This window comes from Eimeria mitis, genomic scaffold (assembly GCF_000499745.2).
Source record: "Eimeria mitis Houghton genomic scaffold, Emh_scaff31, whole genome shotgun sequence".
Taxonomy (NCBI): domain Eukaryota; phylum Apicomplexa; class Conoidasida; order Eucoccidiorida; family Eimeriidae; genus Eimeria; species Eimeria mitis.
Window position 1 is genome coordinate 27,670 of NW_013571445.1, and position 19,318 is coordinate 46,987.

At 54.2% G+C, this 19,318-nt stretch overlaps 3 protein-coding genes across 3 annotated transcripts; 2 read left to right on the forward strand and 1 right to left on the reverse strand.

Moving 5' to 3' along the window:
- Nucleotides 1-1,042: 1,042 nt before the first annotated feature.
- Nucleotides 1,043-3,317, forward strand: EMH_0032680 (ubiquinol-cytochrome c reductase domain-containing protein, putative; the record flags this gene model as incomplete). The annotated part of the gene is made up of 5 exons (XM_013498007.1): nt 1,043-1,469; nt 1,661-1,965; nt 2,079-2,269; nt 2,661-2,839; nt 3,232-3,317. 5 exons carry the CDS (start codon nt 1,043-1,045, stop codon nt 3,315-3,317), a joined length of 1,188 nt encoding a protein of 395 aa, XP_013353461.1.
- Nucleotides 3,318-6,603: 3,286 nt separating this feature from the next.
- EMH_0032790 (uncharacterized protein) lies at nt 6,604-13,426 on the forward strand (the record flags this gene model as incomplete). Its single annotated transcript, XM_013498008.1, has 11 exons — nt 6,604-6,916; nt 7,171-7,507; nt 7,775-8,881; nt 9,092-9,186; nt 9,274-9,421; nt 9,688-9,910; nt 10,068-10,224; nt 10,392-10,785; nt 11,122-12,298; nt 12,498-12,620; nt 12,974-13,426. The coding sequence occupies 11 exons, from the start codon at nt 6,604-6,606 to the stop codon at nt 13,424-13,426; spliced, it is 4,527 nt and encodes a 1,508-aa protein (XP_013353462.1).
- A 3,170-nt stretch (nt 13,427-16,596) lies between these two features.
- EMH_0032900 (uncharacterized protein) lies at nt 16,597-18,621 on the reverse strand (the record flags this gene model as incomplete). Its single annotated transcript, XM_013498009.1, has 3 exons — nt 16,597-16,696; nt 16,805-16,941; nt 17,128-18,621. The coding sequence occupies 3 exons, from the start codon at nt 18,619-18,621 to the stop codon at nt 16,597-16,599; spliced, it is 1,731 nt and encodes a 576-aa protein (XP_013353463.1).
- Between the last annotated feature and the right edge of the window lie 697 nt (nt 18,622-19,318).

Consider the following 19,318-nt stretch of genomic DNA (forward strand, 5'->3'; position numbering starts at 1 on the left):
CCTCCGTAGGAAGAGACACGCGTGCAATGGCAGCGGCAAACACGCAGAGAAAATAAGATGCACTCCAGAAGGAGACAAGTAAAGACACCGCACCGAGGGCTCTTCGTCGGCCTTTCATATGGTTGCGCTTGCGTGTGGGGTTTCCCCGCTGCACTCGTTACAGCGGGGTGCGTTGCAATCCATCTCAGACAGCCCTCTTCTCCCTGGGCCGCTGGGCTCACGCCGCCTGGGAACTGGACGGGAGGTTGGCTATATTTGTAAACTACTATCCTTAGTGGTATGAATTTGCCGCAGCGACCGACGGTCCTGGGGCCCGTACAGGAACCCCCCTTTTTCAGCGGGAGTCGTATCTTAAGTACTTTGGCTGTGGTGGAGCTGATGATGCTGCTCTAGTAAGATCACATAGTTCCACTTTACCTACCGGTGCAGCGTTGCAGCTATCGAAACAGGCAGACGCCATGCAGTGTTTGTATCTTTGGGAGGATGACCATTGCTCATTTGTTCTCTTTCTTATCGCGTACCCTATGTGAATCATTTTCTCTATGATGGGTATCTCCCGGTGTACATAATGTGCATGGAGTGCTGCGCCGCAGCGGCGGGTGTGTGGTTAACACGAGCTTTTCTCGCGTGTGTTTGCCGCGTTCGTTTCCATTGAAATCGTTTGAAATAAATACATAATTGGGCATCTACTTGAATTCGATGAACTTTAAAGAGCATTTTCCTCTGGACGAGAGCCTGCTCTCTCAGCAAGGAGCTGCATGCGTATGCCGCAGCCTCTGCAGACGGCTGCTTGGCTTCCGCGGGTCGTATTGAGTTGGGGAGTGTCAGAAGCTGTGGATTTGTGTGTTTGCGATTTCTTTATAGTAGAATTAGGGGTTCTAAGGGCCTTGTATTGGTCTAATTCGGGGCCTCTACCTCTCCTGCCGCTGCGGGTGCCATTGCCGCCTCCGCTGCTGCTGCCGCTGCTGCTGCTGCGCACATGTCGCCGTCTGCAGCAGCTCGAGTGCCTCATCTGGGGTCCCTGCGGGGCCCCAGCAGCTTGATGTATCCGCGGGGTCTTTTCGCTCCCTTGTGCTCGGTGGGGCGGGGCCCCCACCTGACACCGCTGGTGCAGCAGGGCGCATCTCTGGCTGCTCTGGCTCCTTTGGCTCGCCGTTTCAGCACTTTCAACCACAACATAGGGCCACACAAGTCGGAGCCACCTGCGAGCGAGAAGCCCCTGTTTCTGAATCGCTTTGACCAGGCGGATGACCCCTCGTTGTTCGTTTTGGAAGCCGAGGAACTGCAGCGACGACGGGAAGCTCTGCAGGTGCAGAACAAAGATGATGCTCTTATTGATGCAGCAGACATCGTCCAGCCTTCTAACCACCCCCATCAGCGGAAGGGCTTCTTCAGGCGTATGCGGTACTGGCATTATCATCAGACAGCTGAGCCCACCTTCCCTCGTCCTCCCGATCTCAGCAAAGGAGGTGAGGTATCTGTATAGCTGCAGCAGAACAAACAATAAGACGATTGGTTCATCGATGCAGCGGACACTGTATGTTGTCTATTGCTTGCTTTTCGTTCTTCGTCTGCTTCATTCTTCTATGTGTATTTGTTTGTTTGCTGTTGCTGATACATAAACAACCGCCCTTCTGTCTTGTTTGTTGATGGGGTTCAGAGCTGGCTGCGGGTGCAACCGTGACAAGGACAACTGTATGGAATAACGAAGACGAGCCTGCAGTGGTCTCAATCGGGCGCTTTGCCCCTGAAAACTTCCGCCCTGTCGGCTACGCAGAGAATGCCCCCAACCCCACCAGCATCAACAGCGACGCTCACCCCGATTTCAGAGACTACAGGCTCGGCAGTGGCAGCCCAGATAGAAGGCCCTTCATGTATTTCTTGAGTGCATCGTACTTCTTCATCGGTGCCAGTATGATGCGCAGCCTGCTATGCAAAATGGTACACTTCTGGTGGGTCAGCAAGGTAAGCAACTTACTCCTCGTCCTCCCTTTGCTGCTGCTCCTGCTCATGCACGCGCTCATGCTGCTGCTGCTTTTGACGATAATGTTTCTGATGCTGCTGCTGCTGCTGCGCAGGATTTGATGGCAGCAGGCACAACGGAGATCGATTTGCGGCCAATTGAGCCGGGGACAACGGCGGTGTTCAAGTGGAGAGGAAAGCCCGTCTTTGTGCGTCACAGAACGGAGGAGGAGATAGAGAGAGCAAGGCAAGGCTACAGCCACTTCGTCCCTGTTGTCTTTTGTTTGCCTTCTGTTTGTTTTGTTTTGTTCCTCTTGTTTTGTTTTTCTTGTTTATTTGCTGTTTTCCTTGCGGGATACATTCCTCTTTTGTAGTATTTGTGTGCATCCAAGCCACAAAAGGGGAGATGTTGCTGCTCCTCTACCTGTCCCTGAGTTGCCTTCTGTATCTTTTGCTGTTGCTGCGGCTGCGGTTGTGTGTTATACTTGCGCATGTCTCTGTTGCTGCTGCTGCCGGAGTCTGCTGCTGCTGCTGTAGTCTATTGCTGATGCCGCTTTATTGTCAATGTGCGTGTTGCTACTACTTCAGTGTACTGCTGCTGCTGGTATAGTCGATCGCAGCTACATCTAAAGTCTATCACTGCTGCTTCTCTAGCCTGTCGCTACTGCGGCTTTAATGTATTTTTGCTTTTGCTGCAGGGCGGACGATTTGCTCGTGGGTACTATGAAGGACCCCCAGATGGACGCGGAGCGATGCCCCCGACCTGAATGGCTGATTAACATTGGCGTCTGCACACACTTGGGCTGTATCCCGGTCGAGGGTGGCAGCTACCACGGCTGGTTCTGCCCCTGCCACGGCTCGCACTACGATATCTCAGGTAATAAATTATCTATATAGTATGTACTTTTATAGTGATGTGTATTTTTATTAAAAAGCTTGGATAGGCCCAACGAACTGCAAGGCATACACAAAGGAAAGCAGTGTGCAGATGCTGTAGCTGCTGGGGGTGTAGCCGCTCTGGGGTGTATGAGCACTTTGAGGTATAAGAGGCTTGTGCGGTCTATGAGCTGTGGAGTGCATAAGTTGTCGGGGGTACAGGCGTTTTGGGGTGTCAAGGATGCTGTTTAGGGTGTGGCGTGGCATCGGGTGTGAGATGTTATGTGGGGTTTGCGGATGCGTATTGAGGTGTATGGGCTGGGGTGTATGGGTGCATATTGAGGTGTATGTATGCGTATTGGGGTGTGTGGATGCGTATTGGGGTGTATACAGGCCGTGTCCGTCAGGGCCCGGCGCCGACGAATTTGGAAGTCCCCGAGATGGTATTTTTGGATGATCTCACCGTGAAGTTGGGTTAAGAGGGCCTTTATATAGACTGAACGAAAAATACAAATAAAGGAACACAAGAGATGTACAAGAGGCAGCAAGCAAACAAGCAAACAAGCAAAGAAACACACGGAAAGACAAATTGAATTGAACTCCAGCCAACAAGTGACAGCAGCGTAGCAGCCCACAGTTTAAAGAGCTCAAGGGTTTAGGGTTTGATGCGCTCAAATACAAAAGTAGCTGCAGCAAAAGATGCTGCTGCTGGGGAGCCCGGACTGTGCCTCGTCCTGGTGTTGCCCTTGGGGCATACCAACACACAGGGGGACACCCAACGCATACACACACATCTGCATCATAGGTTTCACTAACATATATATACATATATACATATATATATATATATATATATATATATATATATATATATATATATATATATATATATACTGGAGAAGGATGCAAGAGGCTTGAGGCCTGCACTGTTTGTTCCCGTAGGCAGCAGCAGGCTGTCGGGGCCAGTGTGGAGCTGCATTTGGCCTGCAGTACTGGGGGGTAGCAGCAGCACCTGGTGTTTGTTTTGTTGCTGTAGTATATTTCTTTTTCGCGCGTTGAGGCGTACGAACAGCAGGCTTCCGCCTTTGTCTTCCACACTGTATGGAGGACAACGGGGGATTACCTGCACGCGCCCGCCGTTGCGTTGAAACTCGAGAGACAGAACCAGCAGCAACGCCTACTCTTTAGCCCTTCTCTCTGCCGCAGTGTGCTGCAGCCAAGTGCTGCAAGGGTCGCAGCCTTCAGAGAACGAGACAATGCGGGGAGCTGTGATGGAACGATAAGGGGGAGTGTCTGGGGACCACTATCTCAGCCAGATAGACGTAGGGGCGAAGTGCCACTGACTACCTCACCAAGCTAGGAACAGACAGGATAAAGGAGGATACAACATTTAGAGATCTCGCTAGCTGCGAACTGCTCCAGCTAGCCGTCGCCTGTCATGGGTAGCTAGGTAATAGTAGATAGCTTAGAAGACAGGTGCCTACGCTGTGATGGGGAAGCGTTGTAGGCTTCCGCACAGTCAATCCAATGTCTCGGTGCTCCATGAGGTTGTGCTGCTTCTAGGGTTTAGGGTTTAGACTGTGAAACGGCAATCCAACGGCCATTCGTCAGTCTTCACAATGCCGGTTCAGCTGGTGAGACGGTCGGTCCATCGTTCTACTGCTTTGTTTAAACTGCCGAACGGTAGCCAGCCGCTGTACCACTACTTGCCTCAACCTCACTGCCTGCAGTTGCTTCTGCTTCTCCTGGTCATGGGGCGGATAAGGAGGTACGGCTTATCTCTTTCGGTCTTTATATTCACTTTTTCGCTGATTGCTCTAAAGGCAGCGCTGTGGTTTCCAGTTGGCCCTAATGGGAAAAGTTTCACTAAGAAAAAGGCACGAATGACTAAGTGTCCCGATCAAAACTGACCGATTTCTGTTCAAAAAAGGTTTGAACAAAAAGCAAAGCCAAGGTGCTTTTACGCAAAGTGCTTTCGTTCAGGAATTCAAATTGGTTTTGCCTTGTAATCAAGTTGGTTTTGCTCGTTTATGCAAATTGATTTCCTTCGTTCATTCATCTTGATTTTCTCCGTCAAACTTGGTTGCATTTGATTGTTCAGACAGATCGTATTCGTTTATTCGAATTGATTGTATTCTTCTATCCAGATTGATTATGCTAAAAGTGCGGACTTTCCAGCCTTGTTCAAGTAGTGCCGTGCGCTGCAATGCAGCCAAAATCTCAAGGTAATATTGTTCCAAGGCTGTTAACCTCCCTCACCCGTCTACAGGAATCCTGGGTTTTCACCTCAGGGCCTAGAGTTGCCGAGGAAAAGGCGGCCTGACTATAGTTGCAGCGCACCTCGCAACAGCTACTAATTCAAGTACAAAGTAAAGGAAGCTCCTACGGATCTCCCTTTACTGTGTGCTTTATCTCTGTAACTATTTGTGTAAAGGAAGCCTATGAAGGCCAATTGAATGTTTCCGTGATAACAAGCAGAACATGGTGCAGTGTTTGCTAATGCAAATTGACGGCTCCTATATCCAAATCTTGGCGATCCAGATTGACTTTCCTTTCTTCTCATGCTGAGTTCACTTGTTTACTCAAGTTAATTCTCCCTTCATTCCTATTAATTTTACTGTTTGATTCTGTGCCCTGACCGGCAATCGACGCATTCCATCATAGATCAGCAACGCACACACCGATGATGAGCAAACTGTCAGAGCAAAAAGACTCAAAAATAGATCGTACTTAAGTAACCAGAAAAACTAGGATATGCATAGAATTGAAGGTGTAAATTATTCTTAAAGCTGCATAACAGCGACGGGAGTGGCAGTTCCAGCTCACAGCAGCTACTGTCTCGGTTGTTGTTGCTCCGGCTGTCTGCCGATGTTCTGTGGATTAACAACCAAATGACCAAGTATTTTCCCTCCCTTTCGGGTTTCTGCTTTTAAGCAGTGCCTCTGCAGCCAGAAAGCGAGCCAAGAGTTGAGCTGAGTCCCTGCGCAGTCGCGAAGGTTCCCGTGGCTCTGCTGAGACAGCCGGCTAGTCTATTCGAACATTAAAAGGGGAAATTTGTAGTCATTATCTAAGCATATTTTTGCTTGCTTACGAAATAAGAGGATTCCCTCAGGTTCCCCTTTACTCGAGCCGAAAGACCAGGGGCCCCACGGGCCACCTGCCCGCCCAGCCCCAACCGTGCGACCCCAGCTAGCTAGCTGAGCTGTTTACGGCTACTAAAGCGTTTCATTTGATATGTGCTTTTTGCATTGAGTTGATAAACGTAGACTAAATGCATCTGAGTAGGCTAGGAGGTTCTGCAGCAAACGCCTCCAAAGGAGCAGCCTTACTGGCGGCGGTGTCGTGTCGGAGCGCAGCAGGAGGCGCAACAGCACCAGGAGCACATGACACAGCAGCCACGGGATTTATTCTCTTGTCTTCTGCTGCCCTCTGACTCTCTGTCTCTACTCCTAGCTCAGGGGATTCTTCTAGGGACGGACCGTGAGCGGCTCTACACCTCCGGCTCATACAGCAAGGCAAGGCAAACCTAACCTAGGCCGTGTGACTGTTGTCTGCGTGCATAAGCTCCTGACGGGGCTACGCGGCTGCAACTAGAGCCGCTTGCATGCGTGCATGCGCAGGGCTAGGACTGCATGCATGCGTGCATGCGTAGGGGTGAGAGCGCTTGCATGCTGCTGCTGAGGCGCAGCAGTGCATGCATACCGCCTCACCATGACGTGCCCAGGGCCCCAAGGCGAGGAGGTCCCCTGTCCGGCCCCACAGGAGATGCCGGCAGGGGACTCGATCCCAACACCGCCCTCGATCCCTTCCCCGATCCCGATCCCGGTCTCAGAAAGGCCCCCCGCCGCCCTCGAGCTCCCGGGAGCTGACAGCCCCCCGCATGTTGCCATAGCTTCCTTCCCAAAGCAGAGTAAGCTTGTGGAGCCCCACGACAGCTGCACAGCAGCAGCATATCAGCAACGCAGCACTGCAGCAACTGAGGTGAGAAGAAATACAGTTGGTGCTGCGACGCCAGGCCATGAGGGTCCGGTTGACGTGCGGCTCTCAGCAGAAGATGTTATGCAGAGCGAGTTATATGGTGTTTAAGGGGGCAGGCAGCAGCAGCAGCATCGCTTCATCAGGCGACTGCTTGCAGCGACAACAGCAGCAGAAGCAGCCGGCACCTTCATTTGGACGTGATTCGCTGCAGTGCCGCAAGCCTCCATGTTGTGTATAGAATGTTGCTGCTCTTTTGGTGTTGTTTTTGCTTTATAAAACCTTCTTTGCTGCGATGCCCGCAGCATCACAATGTGCAGTCGGTGTCTGTACACTCCGCGTGCTATTGCTTCGCAGGCGAAGCGCCCTGCGGGGCCGCACGGGGGGGACGGCTGCTGCCGGGGCGCCGGAGGATCCTTAGAGCAGCAGCAAAGCAGCTTGCTGCTGTGGAGCTACTGCAGGAGCAGCTGGATGTCTCTGCTGTGGACATCGACACCCACGGGCTGCCTCCACCCGATGCAGCCGATGGCAGCAGCACCGTCCAACAGCAGCAACAGCACCAGCTCCAGCACCAAGAGGAGCAAACCTTTGACACCTCGCCTCTAGCCTCAGAGGGCAGACACCTCGAATTCCTGCGTCTCCACGCACTGCTGCAAGCCGCCGTCGGCGCAGAGCAGGACGTGGTCGTCGTGGGGTGAGTTTTCGCAGCAATAACAGTAGCAGCAGCAGCAGCACCAGCAGCTGTAACTGCAGTGCCAACAACAGCAGCAGAAACAACAGCAGTTGGTCCACATCTGTTTAGGTATTGTGCGTAAGGCCTGAAGGGATCAGATGCAGTAGGAGGAGGCATACGGTGCGAACGCTGGGAGGCTGCGGCCACTCCTGCTGCTGTTGCTGCTGTAACTGCTGCTGACGCTACTGCTGACTGGTGCTGCATCCGTTTCGTCCGTTTTTTCCACAGGTTGCATCAGGTGGCGACGCAGCATAGGCTCGCGTGGGCAGGATGTGTTGCGGCAGCGTTTGCGGCTGCTGAGGGCGCGGCAGCCCGAGCAATGCAGCGGCACCTGTGGGGGCCAGAGAGCTCATGTGTTGCTGGTGGGAGCGCAGCAGCAGCAGCAGCAGCAGGAATGAGTAGGAGGAGTTCCTCAACTCGCTATGAACAGATCGTACCGCTGGATGCGTCTCCACACTACAACCAGCTCCTCCTGGTGTACGTACACCCCAGCCACCTGTCAAACATAACGCTGTTGAGCATAGCTAAGACGCGGCTTGGCTCGTTTTGCTGCCGCAGCCTCCAGCAAAACTACTGCCGGCCGTGGGGACTCAGCCCAGGAACGCAGAAGAGACTGCAGCAACAACGAGAGCAATGGAAGCAACAGCTACAGCAACAACAGCAGCAGCAACAACAACGCATGGATTTCTTTTTCAACTTCACCCACTTCCTCGGCCTCTCAGAATCGGCGGCCGACACACAGGCGGCAGCAGGAGCGCCAGCAGCAGAAACAGCTGCAGCAGAAGCAGCAGCAACAGCTGCAGAGACTGAACGGCCTCAGTCGCCCCCTATACATCTCAGGGGTCTCTCGCGTCGCCTATGGCACCGGCAGCAGCGGTTACAGTGCCAGCGGCAGCAGGATGGCATCTGCTGTAGCAGGCGCTGTGCAGCCTTAGCACGTGGCTCCTCGAGCGCGCGTCCCAGCAGAAGCAGCAGCAGCAGCAGCAGCAGTTGTGGCTGTGAGGTGTTTCAAGAGGCTTTTGCGTACGGGGGAGTGGCGGCTCGCGTGCTCATCGGTGCGACGCCTGTTGTCTTTGCCTGTGCGGATGTCAAGCTAAATGAAGAGGCCTTAGAGACCTGCAGTTCCCGCTGCTGCTGCAACTGCGGCCCGCAGCAGCCAGAGCACCCAGGCTCCGCCCACGCAGCAGCAGCAGCAGCAGCAGCAGCAGGGAGAACCACCATGGATTACACCGAACGGGAGGCTACTGCTGCTCAAGAGCATAGGAAAGAGGAAGCATGGCGGAAGGCGTTGACTAAGGCTGTGCAGCGCCAGCAGCTGCTCACCATCTTAGCTGAGTGAGGCTGCTGCCACTGCTGCTGTTACTGCTGCTGCTGCTGTTGCTGCTGTTGCTGTTGTCTCTGAGCCGCTCTTCTGCAGCTAGTAATCTCGAAGAGCTGCAGGGCACCACCATGAATAAGACTGCATGCACACTGTCTCCCCTGGGGGCTGTTGCTCCTTCTGGGGCCCCACACGTCACCTAGCTGCTGCTGGTGAATCTGTTGCAGCCTTCGCTTCGAGACAGATTCGGGCTGGGCCTCTGCCTTGGAGCTGAAGCCGCTACTGCTATTGGGGGCGCAGCAGCAACTGGGGGCGCTCCAGGGTGCCTTCTCCTGCTGCTGCACGCGGCGACGAAACCTTCCTGGGGGCCCTGGCGGGGGGAGCCCATGCGTTGCTGCTGCGGCTGCAGATCGACAGCGGCGGTTGCAGCAACTGCAGCAACTCGATATCACCACAAAAGCGTCTGCCGGCTTTTTCTGCTGCCGGGTGCCCCAAAGGCCAGCAGGGCCGCAGCTCCTCAGTCTGCAGGAGACAGGCAGAATGGCCCAGTGGAGACGGTGAGCGGTATAGGGGACCAGCAGCAGCAGCACTAGCAGCAGCAGCAGTAGTGTCAGGCTTGCTCAGCAGAGAAAGATGAAGGTCGCTCCTTGCGTGCACTGATGAATTTTTCTCTTGTCTCTTATCGCCTCCGCACGGGTGCTGGTGCTGCTGCTGTTGCTGCTGCTACTGTTGGTGCGGTTGCTGCTGGAATCCGGGGAATCCCTTCACTATCTTTTCTAGGCGAGGTAGAAGGTCTCATGTATCCGTTACGGTTTTGCTGCAGGCCGGCTTGGACTTGGGGGGCCCTTAGGGAGGCCCGTAGGGGGGCCCCTAGAGGGGCCCCTAGAGGGTCCCCTGCGGGGGACCCTCAAGGGCTTCCCCATGGAGTGTGTGGGGGTTCGATTGCGCGGTTCTGGGTGCGTTGGATGTCTTGTCGGTTGGTAGTGGAGAGGGTGGACGCGGAGCGCGTGAAGACCACCTGCAACGAACTGCGGCAAACGTTGAAGGTGTTTTCTGGGCCCTTTCCGGTGTCTGTACAGTGCAGCAAGCAGCTACCAGCAACGCTGAAGGCGATGATTGTGTTTGTCTGGGTTTTGGGGTTTGGCATCTATGGTTTATGGTTTAGGGGCTGTGAGCCTGTGGTTTGTTTCTTCGCTGCTGCAGCAAGAAGGCCGGAGCCTCAGTAAACTCATCATCGATCCCCCGCTGCTGCAGCTGCCTCCCATCCGCCCCTTCGAACCCATGGAGCTGAAAATCAGTTTGTCTAACCCTCACGTGACGCTACCTACGGCCTATTCCGTCTACTGCCTCTCAGACTCCGGTCAGGGTTTAGGGTTTAGGGTTTCGGCTGGGGGTGACGTTAGGTCGGGAGTCGTAGGAAAGGGCTTCTCTCTTCTGCTTGCTGTCTCCGTGTCGCGTGTTTTCATGCACCCAGGTGTAGGGTTGAGGGTTTAGGGGGTCTGGTTTCTTGTGTCTTCGTTGCTGCAGGTAAAGCCATAGTCCCTCTGTCGCATGTCTCCTATTGGCACGGGGCCCTATCGAGGAAGTGGCAGGGGGGACCGTTCTGGGAGGCGCAGTCTTTCCAATCTCTCAGCAGCTGCGAGGCGGCAACGCGGCCTTCAGAGCCTCTGCAGCTGTCACTGCAGCGCGAGCAGCAGCAGCTGCTGCAGCGCGAGCAGCCCCAGCTGCTGCAGCTCGAGAAAGAGCGCATCCAAGAGCAGACAGGAGAGAAGTCTCATTCCCCGGACCCCCTCGCGCCTCCTGCTTCCACGTCCAGCGATGACACCCAGCGAGGAGGCGATGTACCTGCAGCAGCACCAGGAGCTACGGCAGCTGCAGCAGATGCACCTGGAGAAGTGCAGCAACCGATTCGTCTGGAGCGGTGAGGAGACCGAGACAAAGCGCTACCGGTGTTGGCCAGCCCTACACTGCTGAATCTCATGTGCTGATCTCGACATCTGCTACCACAGTGTTGCCCAGCCTTACACTGCTGAATCGCATGTGCTGATATCGAACTTTGCTGCCCCCGTGTGGCGGGCCCTGAGGGGCCCTTGATGGGCCCTTAAGGGTGGATGAATGCCAATTCGGTGTGGGGGCCCCTAGGGACGCTCCTACCTCTATGAGGCCCGCAAGGCGTTGCGTGCGGGGTCCTTTGATGGGGCTTATGCGTGCAATCTGATCTGCTTGTTGGTGTTGTGCGTGTGTGGTGTATGTACAGCTGGTTGTTGGTGGACTGGCCGCAGGGGTTTCTGAGGGGTGGGGAGACCCGCGTACTTTCGCTGGTGTTGAATATACAGGAGGGGATTTATAAGGCGCAGGAGTTGGCGTGTGGGGTTTTGGTGCTTCGCCTTGAGGATTCCCGCCAGGACTTCTTCTTCTGTCTCGCTGCATCCCTTATCCCCTCCTTGTTAGGAGCAGAGCTGCAACCTCTCGCACTGCTGGGCGATAAACCCTTACTGCCCCCGACATCGCCCGAAGTTGCAGGGTCAGCACAAACACCAGCGCTATCAGCAGATACAGCAGAACCTGCAGCAGCAGAGCCGCCACAGAGGAAGCAAAGCGAAGAGAAAGGGGGACCAGACGTGCAGCAGGAGGCGCTGGAGAGCAACGAGGAGACTCGGGGTGATGCTGAAGGAAAACACCCAATGCTGCCGATGCCCAAAGAACTCTGGTGGCTGCTGTCGCACCTGCACAGCCACACGCAAGCAGCAGCAGCAGCTGCTGCTGCTGATGATGATGCTATTGCAGCGGACTCACTGCGAAGACAAACGAACCGCAGCACGCCGAAACGACAGGACAACAGCCGTGGTGATGACCGACAGTCGGCCCTGGGCCAGGCACTTGCAACAGATAGCAGCAGCAGCAACAGCAACACGAGCGACAGTAGCAGCGACAGCGAGGATGGCGACTTGAGCGGAGGTGCTTCCTGCTGCAGCACCTTCTGCGAGCAGCAGCAGCAGCAGCGGGGGCTGCGGGGACCGAAGAGTGGAGAAGGGCTGATGAAAGAAGTTGTCCGATTCCTCTCTGCTGCGGGAGGGGACAGCTTTACGTGGCCCTCCTTCTTCGCGGGTTCAGATACCTTCATGCAGCCGCAAAGGGTTTGCTTCGAGGCGCCCGCTGCTGCAGCCGCTGCACCTCCTGCTGCTCCTGAGGACGGTGACCGAGGCCCGAGCAGCTCCCGCAGTGTCGACGACAACACAGGCAGCAGCAGCAACAGCAGTAGCAGCCACACAAGCAGGAGACCGCATAGCAGGAGAAGTTTGTTAAGCCGGAAGGACGAGCATTGCCGTGCTTGCTGCAGGGGACCCCTACAGCGAGAGGTGGTGTTTTTGCGGGCTTGCATAGAGCAGGGCGTTGAAATACCCCCAGGTGTATCGGTGGGGGCCGCGTTGGCGGTGAGTCTCGTGCAGGTGTTTCGTCGTTTGCGTGATTTGCTGTTTCCCTCACCGCAAAACGTATGCGAAAAGACACCGGCAGCAAAAGCAGCAGCAGCAGCAGCAGTATCCGCGGCATCAGTAATAGTAGTAACATCAGCAGAGAGAGGTAGAAGGTGTGTGGTGCGTTTTGCGGGCGTTGTGGGGTTTGCTGCTGCAGCTGTTGGAGTACTGGGGAAGAACGTGCTGCTTCTTCCCCAGCGAATTCGCGGTGCAAGATGTACAGACAGACGGATTCCATATCCTGTGTCGCGCCGTGCTGCTTTCTTTGCCCCCAGTACACGTACGCGCGGGAGAGAGAGGATACACTGACACTGACACACACGTAGACAAAGGCAGCGAACGTAGATACAGACAAACAGTGACAGAGAACAGAACCACGAAACTAGGGGAGATGCACAAGGGCAGATAACAGAGACAGAGGAAGAGAATGACAGGGACAAAGAGGGGTGCAAATACATAGAAGGGGACAGAGAGGTAGACACCGACAGCCAAGCTGCAGCTTCGAACACCCGCTCTCCTTAGCGTGTCTTATCCACATAAAGCCCGTGCTCGACTGCTATCTGTTGTCTAAGGGTGTTGTTTGTTGGGTGGCAGTGGCAGTGGTGGTGTTGTTTTGGGTTGTTGCTGTTGCAGCGAAACGCCTTTATAGCGATTATATCCGCCCTCAATGAGCTGCTGCACGCAGCAACGCGCTCCCAGGGGCCTGCCAGGCGAGCTGGGGGAACAAATGTCCACCCTGCGGGCCCCTGCTCAGGAGATCCGTGCTGCACAGGAGGGGCCCATAGTGCTCACGGCTGCGGGGCCACACTAGCGGGTGCGGAGGCCTGGGACAGCTGTTGCCTTGACAAGGTGCAGGGCACTGAGGCGGAGGGAGAGGAAGGGGCTCTTAAGGTTGGTGAGAAGGGGGGTGGGCCCCCTCGGCGACCCCCGAGGGGGCCCCCGTGGCACGCGGGATGCCTGGAGAGTGCCGGTGCTGCAGAGCTGCTGCGGCACGCGCTGCTTCTGTGGGCGGGGGTCTGGCTGCTGAAGAGCTGCCGGCCAGCTGTTCGGCATGCGGTTTTGGGCCATTTCATTGCTCGCGTGTAACCAAAGCCACAGCAGCAACTGCCTTTTGTTGCAGCTGATGAGTCCGCAGCCAATATGCCCATGCTTCTAGTGATCAATACTCTATAAGCCCCTCTATAATTCCCACTAAGTACACTCTGCCAGCTGTCAGAACCGCTACGTGTATAGGCCCTAGCAATGCCGTGAGGCTTGCAACTGGGGTAATAGGTTCAAAATGCAAACAGACACAGACGCCTGTGGACTGTTGTCTGTACGCCAACAACACAAAAAAGAAACCCCGACGAAAAACGCAGTGAACGCTCTCAGCTAATCTTCACTGCAGCAACGGCAGCAGCAGCAGCAGCCGGGGCACAGACACGTTTTGTGGCTGCTGCCACTGGCATCGCCCAGTAGATTGCAACATCAGCTGCTGCTGCCCAGGCACCTAAGGGCTGCCGGGAGGCGATTTGGAGCAGGGTAGTGCAGCGTTACACTGCTGAAGCAAGTTTAGATGCTGCACCGCTTTTAACTTCTGCAGCAAGTTCAGCTGCTGCGGCACGTTTGCAGCGCTCTGCGCCTGTGGGGCGCCGTCAGTTAGTTGGCGCATTTGCCTTTGCTGACAAACAGCTCCTGAGTCCTGCCCAACAGATCAAAGACGGAGAGACAACAACAGATCCTGCCGTGCAGAGCCTCGTACCAACTCCCGTTGTTACAAACACTGTAACAGCCGGGAAGAGCTCGCAGGATACCACCAGTTTTTCTGCAGCTGCGAGCGCCTGCTTGGAGCTGTGGCTGCGATGGTGCTGCTGGTACCGAAGACAGGACTTGATTCCCCCAAGCCCCTGTCTGTCAGTACGCAGGTGTAGTGTAGAGCTTGTTTGCTCCTTCAGTCAGAATGGACTTTGCTTGTTTCTTCAGTTGGGAGGGGGTAGGGCCGCTTTGGTTGCGTTGTAGCGGAGCTTCCTGTAGAGCTGAGTTAACTGTACCACCTCGTTGCACGCATGGCAGGCGAAGAGGAGGTTGTTTCGGGGCTGAACCATGCATGCAAACCGCATAAAGAGAAGGCTATAGACGCAGAGAACACCTGTCATTCTCTCGCTGATGCACTCGGGGCTCTTCCGCATGTCTGAGAGCCCCGCTATGACGAAACCCCAGTTCGCAACGGGGCCCCAGAAATGCGTTGTGCGCCCGTAAGTGCGGAAATACGAGGCGAAATCAGACCAGGCCCGGCTCGCCATGGTGTTTGATCGACAACCAGTAGCGCCAGCAGAAGAGAAGAAAACACCTCCGCCCAGGTTTAGGGTTTGGAGTTTAGGGTTTAGCGCTGGAGGGAAGGCTGAGAGAAGGGATGAAGTATTTCGTGTTTGGGGTTTCTCCAAGGAACCTGAACGGACGCTGAGTGTTAAGCCAGCATACACAGAGGTGCTGTGCCTGGCCCGCAGACAGGCAGGCAGTGGAAGAATAAATGTAGAATATTTTTAATTATATAGATAAACAGTATACTAGGAATATAGGACCTGTGCTAAAAACAACGCAAAAAGGGGCGGAAACGGAGGCGAAGAAGCGCATAGCAGTAGGAGTGGAAGCTCCAACGGTGTTGGCACAGCCCAGACAACGATGTATGCGTAGCCTACAACGGGCCTCCGCCACCGTTGAAATCTGTGTAAAGATCTTTTCTTTATTACTTCCTTCCTAGACACGTATTTCATGTCAAAAGGGAGTTATTTTTGTTGAGTTCATCCCCCGTGGCGGCGCGCAAGGTAGGACCTCCTCTGGAGCGGGAAGGCACTGTAAAACGAGTCACCAGTGAAATATCTCCCCTCCGTAGCATTAGTGAGCAATAGATTGAATCAGACAGGCGCTTTAGAAGTTGACTGTCCGCTGAAACAGCTTCGGCTCGTGCACCTACTGTGCCTACCCAGTAGTCAACTGAAAGTTAACAACTGGACCAAGTATCTCGCGAACTAACTATTCAAGCAATTCTGTCACTTTTGGTGCGTATGATTAGATTCTGGAGCGGTGACACAGTGCTGCTAACAGGGGTTTGCTTCGTGCAAGTTCTAGTAAATAAATGAATAAACCGAAAGGTTGGATAGTCCAGAAGTGAAGCTGACAAACCGTTAGGGCTTGTCTCGTATATCAAAATTCCATCTGCTATAATTCGAGAGCCCCCATTTCACTTTCGTTCTTTAAACCTTCATGGCGTGAAGGCGTCTGTGGCGGGTTGCTGAGTTGCGTTTCTGAACGCTCGCACGATTGCGCCGCCTGCCCTCAGAAGGCACTAAAACAATGATGCTGCATGCCTGAGAGGACACTGCACCGAATTTATGTAAGTTTATTCTCACACCGCTGCAGCGAATGCGGTGGGATAACAGCGAAGGCAAGTCAACCGCCCAGGGGCGGTGCTAGTCTCCACGTTACAGCCAAATTTCTGGTCTTCTCCGCTTCGAATTTCCTGGAGTATGTAGGGCCGCTGCGGCGGAAGCAGCCAATGAAGAGCGGCTGCTATCATAGATGAGAAGTCAGCAAACAATATATGGACGCTGGTTGAATAAGCGAACGACACGATGAAGCAGTAATTTTTACCACATTTAGGATGGAGCAATTCCGTGCAATGAACACCAAACTAACAGCAACGGCAATATATTATCCAAGAAAAGCAGTTGCGCTCGAGCGATTGTTCAAAGAAGAATGAACTCAGCTTGACTCAATCCGATTCTACCGGAGGAGGGTGGCGGCAAGTAATCCTAGACCCTAAACGGTAAACCCCAAAACAGCTGGAGAAAGCGTACACGAGCCTGTAATGAGAAATGAACTGTTGAGAAATGCTCAAACAGAAAGCAAACCCAACGTTACCGGAACGAAATACACGACTACCAGTGAAGAAGATGCAAGCTTGAAAAAATGATATATGCAAATCAATGCAAGTTGAATACTCCGAGAACGGATGTATGAACTATATTTCAGAAGAATAAACAATAGAAGCGAGCGTAGCTACAACTTGAGTCAAAATAAAAGCCCAAGCAGATAATCCGCACAGTATATTATAGAACATATACGAACAAAAGAAAAATGAATCGTAGGCCATTAATAGAAGAGAAATGCATCCTTTTGGCAACGGGCTTCCGCTCTTTGAACCTTCAATTTTTCACCACATGTATTTAACCTGCCTCTAAATTCGTACTCTTACTTAAGTAGCAGATGAGCTGATGTTATGCTGCCGCGTTTGTTGCAATTTCCTTCCATGTTTCTTCGTTTGTCTTCGGCATGGAGCCGCCGGGCTTCCGAAATAATGACAGGTAAGGCCTATGACTGCAAAGCCCCGCAGAAGAGACTTCTCCGGCTTTCCTGCCTTCAAGCAGCACATGTTTATGTGCATCCTTTCGAGTGTAGTTACCTAAGCCCCACTGCATGCCTCACTACCTTCCCATCACTCCTTTCTTCTCCTCCGTTAGGGGCAGGCTCATGACGCCTTGGGTCGGCTGCTGTCTTTCGCTTTCCACATTCGATAAATGTGTCTTTTCCAGCTCCCGCTTGAACTGGCGCTCCTTGTTGCTCTGAAGAAAACTCACGAATGCAAAAAGGCAAGCAATCGGTCAAAACAAATTCTCATGTAGCCGGCGCGACCCGGTGCGATTGATGAACTCAACAGCCACAACAACCAAGAGTTCGCCTGCCGTACACTGCCCTTCGTATGGTGTGGTGTGTTTTACGTGATCAATGAGGGAGCCTGAAAGCCTTACGTGGTTCTCAAACCTAATGGGTTTATCCGTGAGGTAGAGATCGGTGTAGTAAGAGTCCGGCTTCATTTGGTCATATGGGGGCGGCTCAAGGGGGGTGAGAGAGCCGTCGGCCTCTCGCAGATAGTACGTTGTGCCTGCAGCGCCGCCCGCTTGTACAGGGGAGGTGTCTGTGCCTCCACCGAAAGCGCGGAAACTGCTGTTTCCTCTCCCTCGGTTGGGGTCAGCCGGCGCTGTAACGCCTCTCGGGACGTTGGTATTCGTGGAGGGGGATGGCGGGCTAGGGGATGGCGGGCTAGGGCTCACGCTCGGTGTAGCGACAGCTCCAGCCGTTCTTCCACGGGAACCTGTAGTAGCTGTTGATGCAGCTTGCATTCCGCTACTGAAGGAGGGTCCTGCCGTCGGCACAGTTGACCGCGCACGCAACGCGCTGCCCCCCCCTTCTGAGCCACTTCTGCTGAAACGCTGGGCGCCTGTAGAGCTGCCGATTGCCCCGCTGCTGGTGCTGCTGCTAGTGCTGCTGCTAATGTTGCTGTACGTTGGCTGCATACTGGGAGTAGCGCTAGTGGGGCTGCCCGTGTAACCCCTGACGCCACCGCCTGCAGTACGGTAGCCGCTGCGGGGGGAGGGGGATGGGCTAGGCATGAAGGTTCGGCTTCCCCCTACGACAGAACTGCTGTACGTTCCGCTTGTAGGAGTACCGCTACCTCCTGTGTATGGCTGGCTAGACGGCGTGTAAGTACCGCTGCTGTATCCCCTTTGGCTGCTGCTGCTGCTCATGTAAGGAGTGCCGCTGGAGCTGACGTAGGGGCTGCTGCCAGTCACACGAGAACCACTCGAGTAAGGTGTGTACGTGGAGCTGCCCATGCTGCTTCCAGTATATGTAGTGCTGCTGCTCCCCCTGTATGGAGTTCCGCTGCTACCAGTGTACGTACTGCCGCTGTACGGGGTACTTGAACTGTATGCACTTCCCATATAGGGACTGCCACTACTTCCAGTGTACGTCGTTCCAGTGTACGTGCCGCCGCTACTTCCACTGCTGTAGTAAGTGGTTCCGCTACTGGACGTGGCCGAAGGGTACGTGACCCCAGAGCCATAGGTTGGCGTTGAGCGGCCGTAAGTAGTGGACCCGCTGTATGAAGGAGTGTAGAGGCTGCTGGTGCCGCTGCTGCTGCTGCTGCCCACCGAATAACTAGGAGAACTGAATGAGGAGGACCCACTGCTGCTGTAGCTGGTTGTATAGCCACTGGAGTATCCGCGGCTGCCCATGCCCCCCCCGCGGGACCGCCAAGCTTGCAAGTGTCTGGGCACCGCAGCGGGTGGGGGAGCTTCTGGCTTCAGCGCAGAAGCAGATGTATCAAACGAGCTTTCATCTTCATCGCATTGGTCACCTGTGGGGGTGGCGATCGGGTCCTTTGAAGAGGCTTCTTCTGCTGCTACTGCTGCTGCAGCGACACGGTAGACAAAAGGAACGAGGCAGAAAACGAGGGTTTTCATTTGGGCCTGACTGGCTTGCACTCACTACCTGAACAGCTGATATCGAAAGAAGTGAGAGCAGCAACAACCGGGATGCGCAGACAATGTACAAAAGTCTTCTGCTTATATGGCCGGCGGAGTATGCAGACACCGCTGAAATTAACTGTTCTCTGTGTTTTAATCTTATCCCAGAAAGTATTTTAGCACTAAGTAAATCTCCTTAATGTATGTTGCGGAGCAACAACACAAAACGACGCGGAATAACTGAAGTCTCAGCAGCCCACTGCCGACGGAGAGCGCTGCGCTGCCGACTGACACAAACACCAGCAACGGTCCACGTGCGCGGGCAGACCGCCACTCACAGAAGATCCAATCCGTACTTGTACTCGTTTACTGATAGTTCTCTATTTTTCCCAGTTATACTTCTTCATGAACGGTTTCACCTTCATCGCGGTAAACGCCTCCCACGCGCAGGCCTGCTTCCCCCCCTCAGGGTCACCTCTCCATGGGTACTGCTAGAGCAATTTAAACGGGAAACAGCCAAATTTATAGCATTTCTTTCAGATCTACTGTGTTACAAACCCATTAGAAATTATAGGGGTCCTGGGAATTTTGCGTGCATCTGCTTCCCTAGCATGACTGCCTGGCGGACTGCCTAGGGGAACCACCTCGTTACAATGGTAGTGGCTTTTAGATCCCGTGTACCCCTATGCTTAAC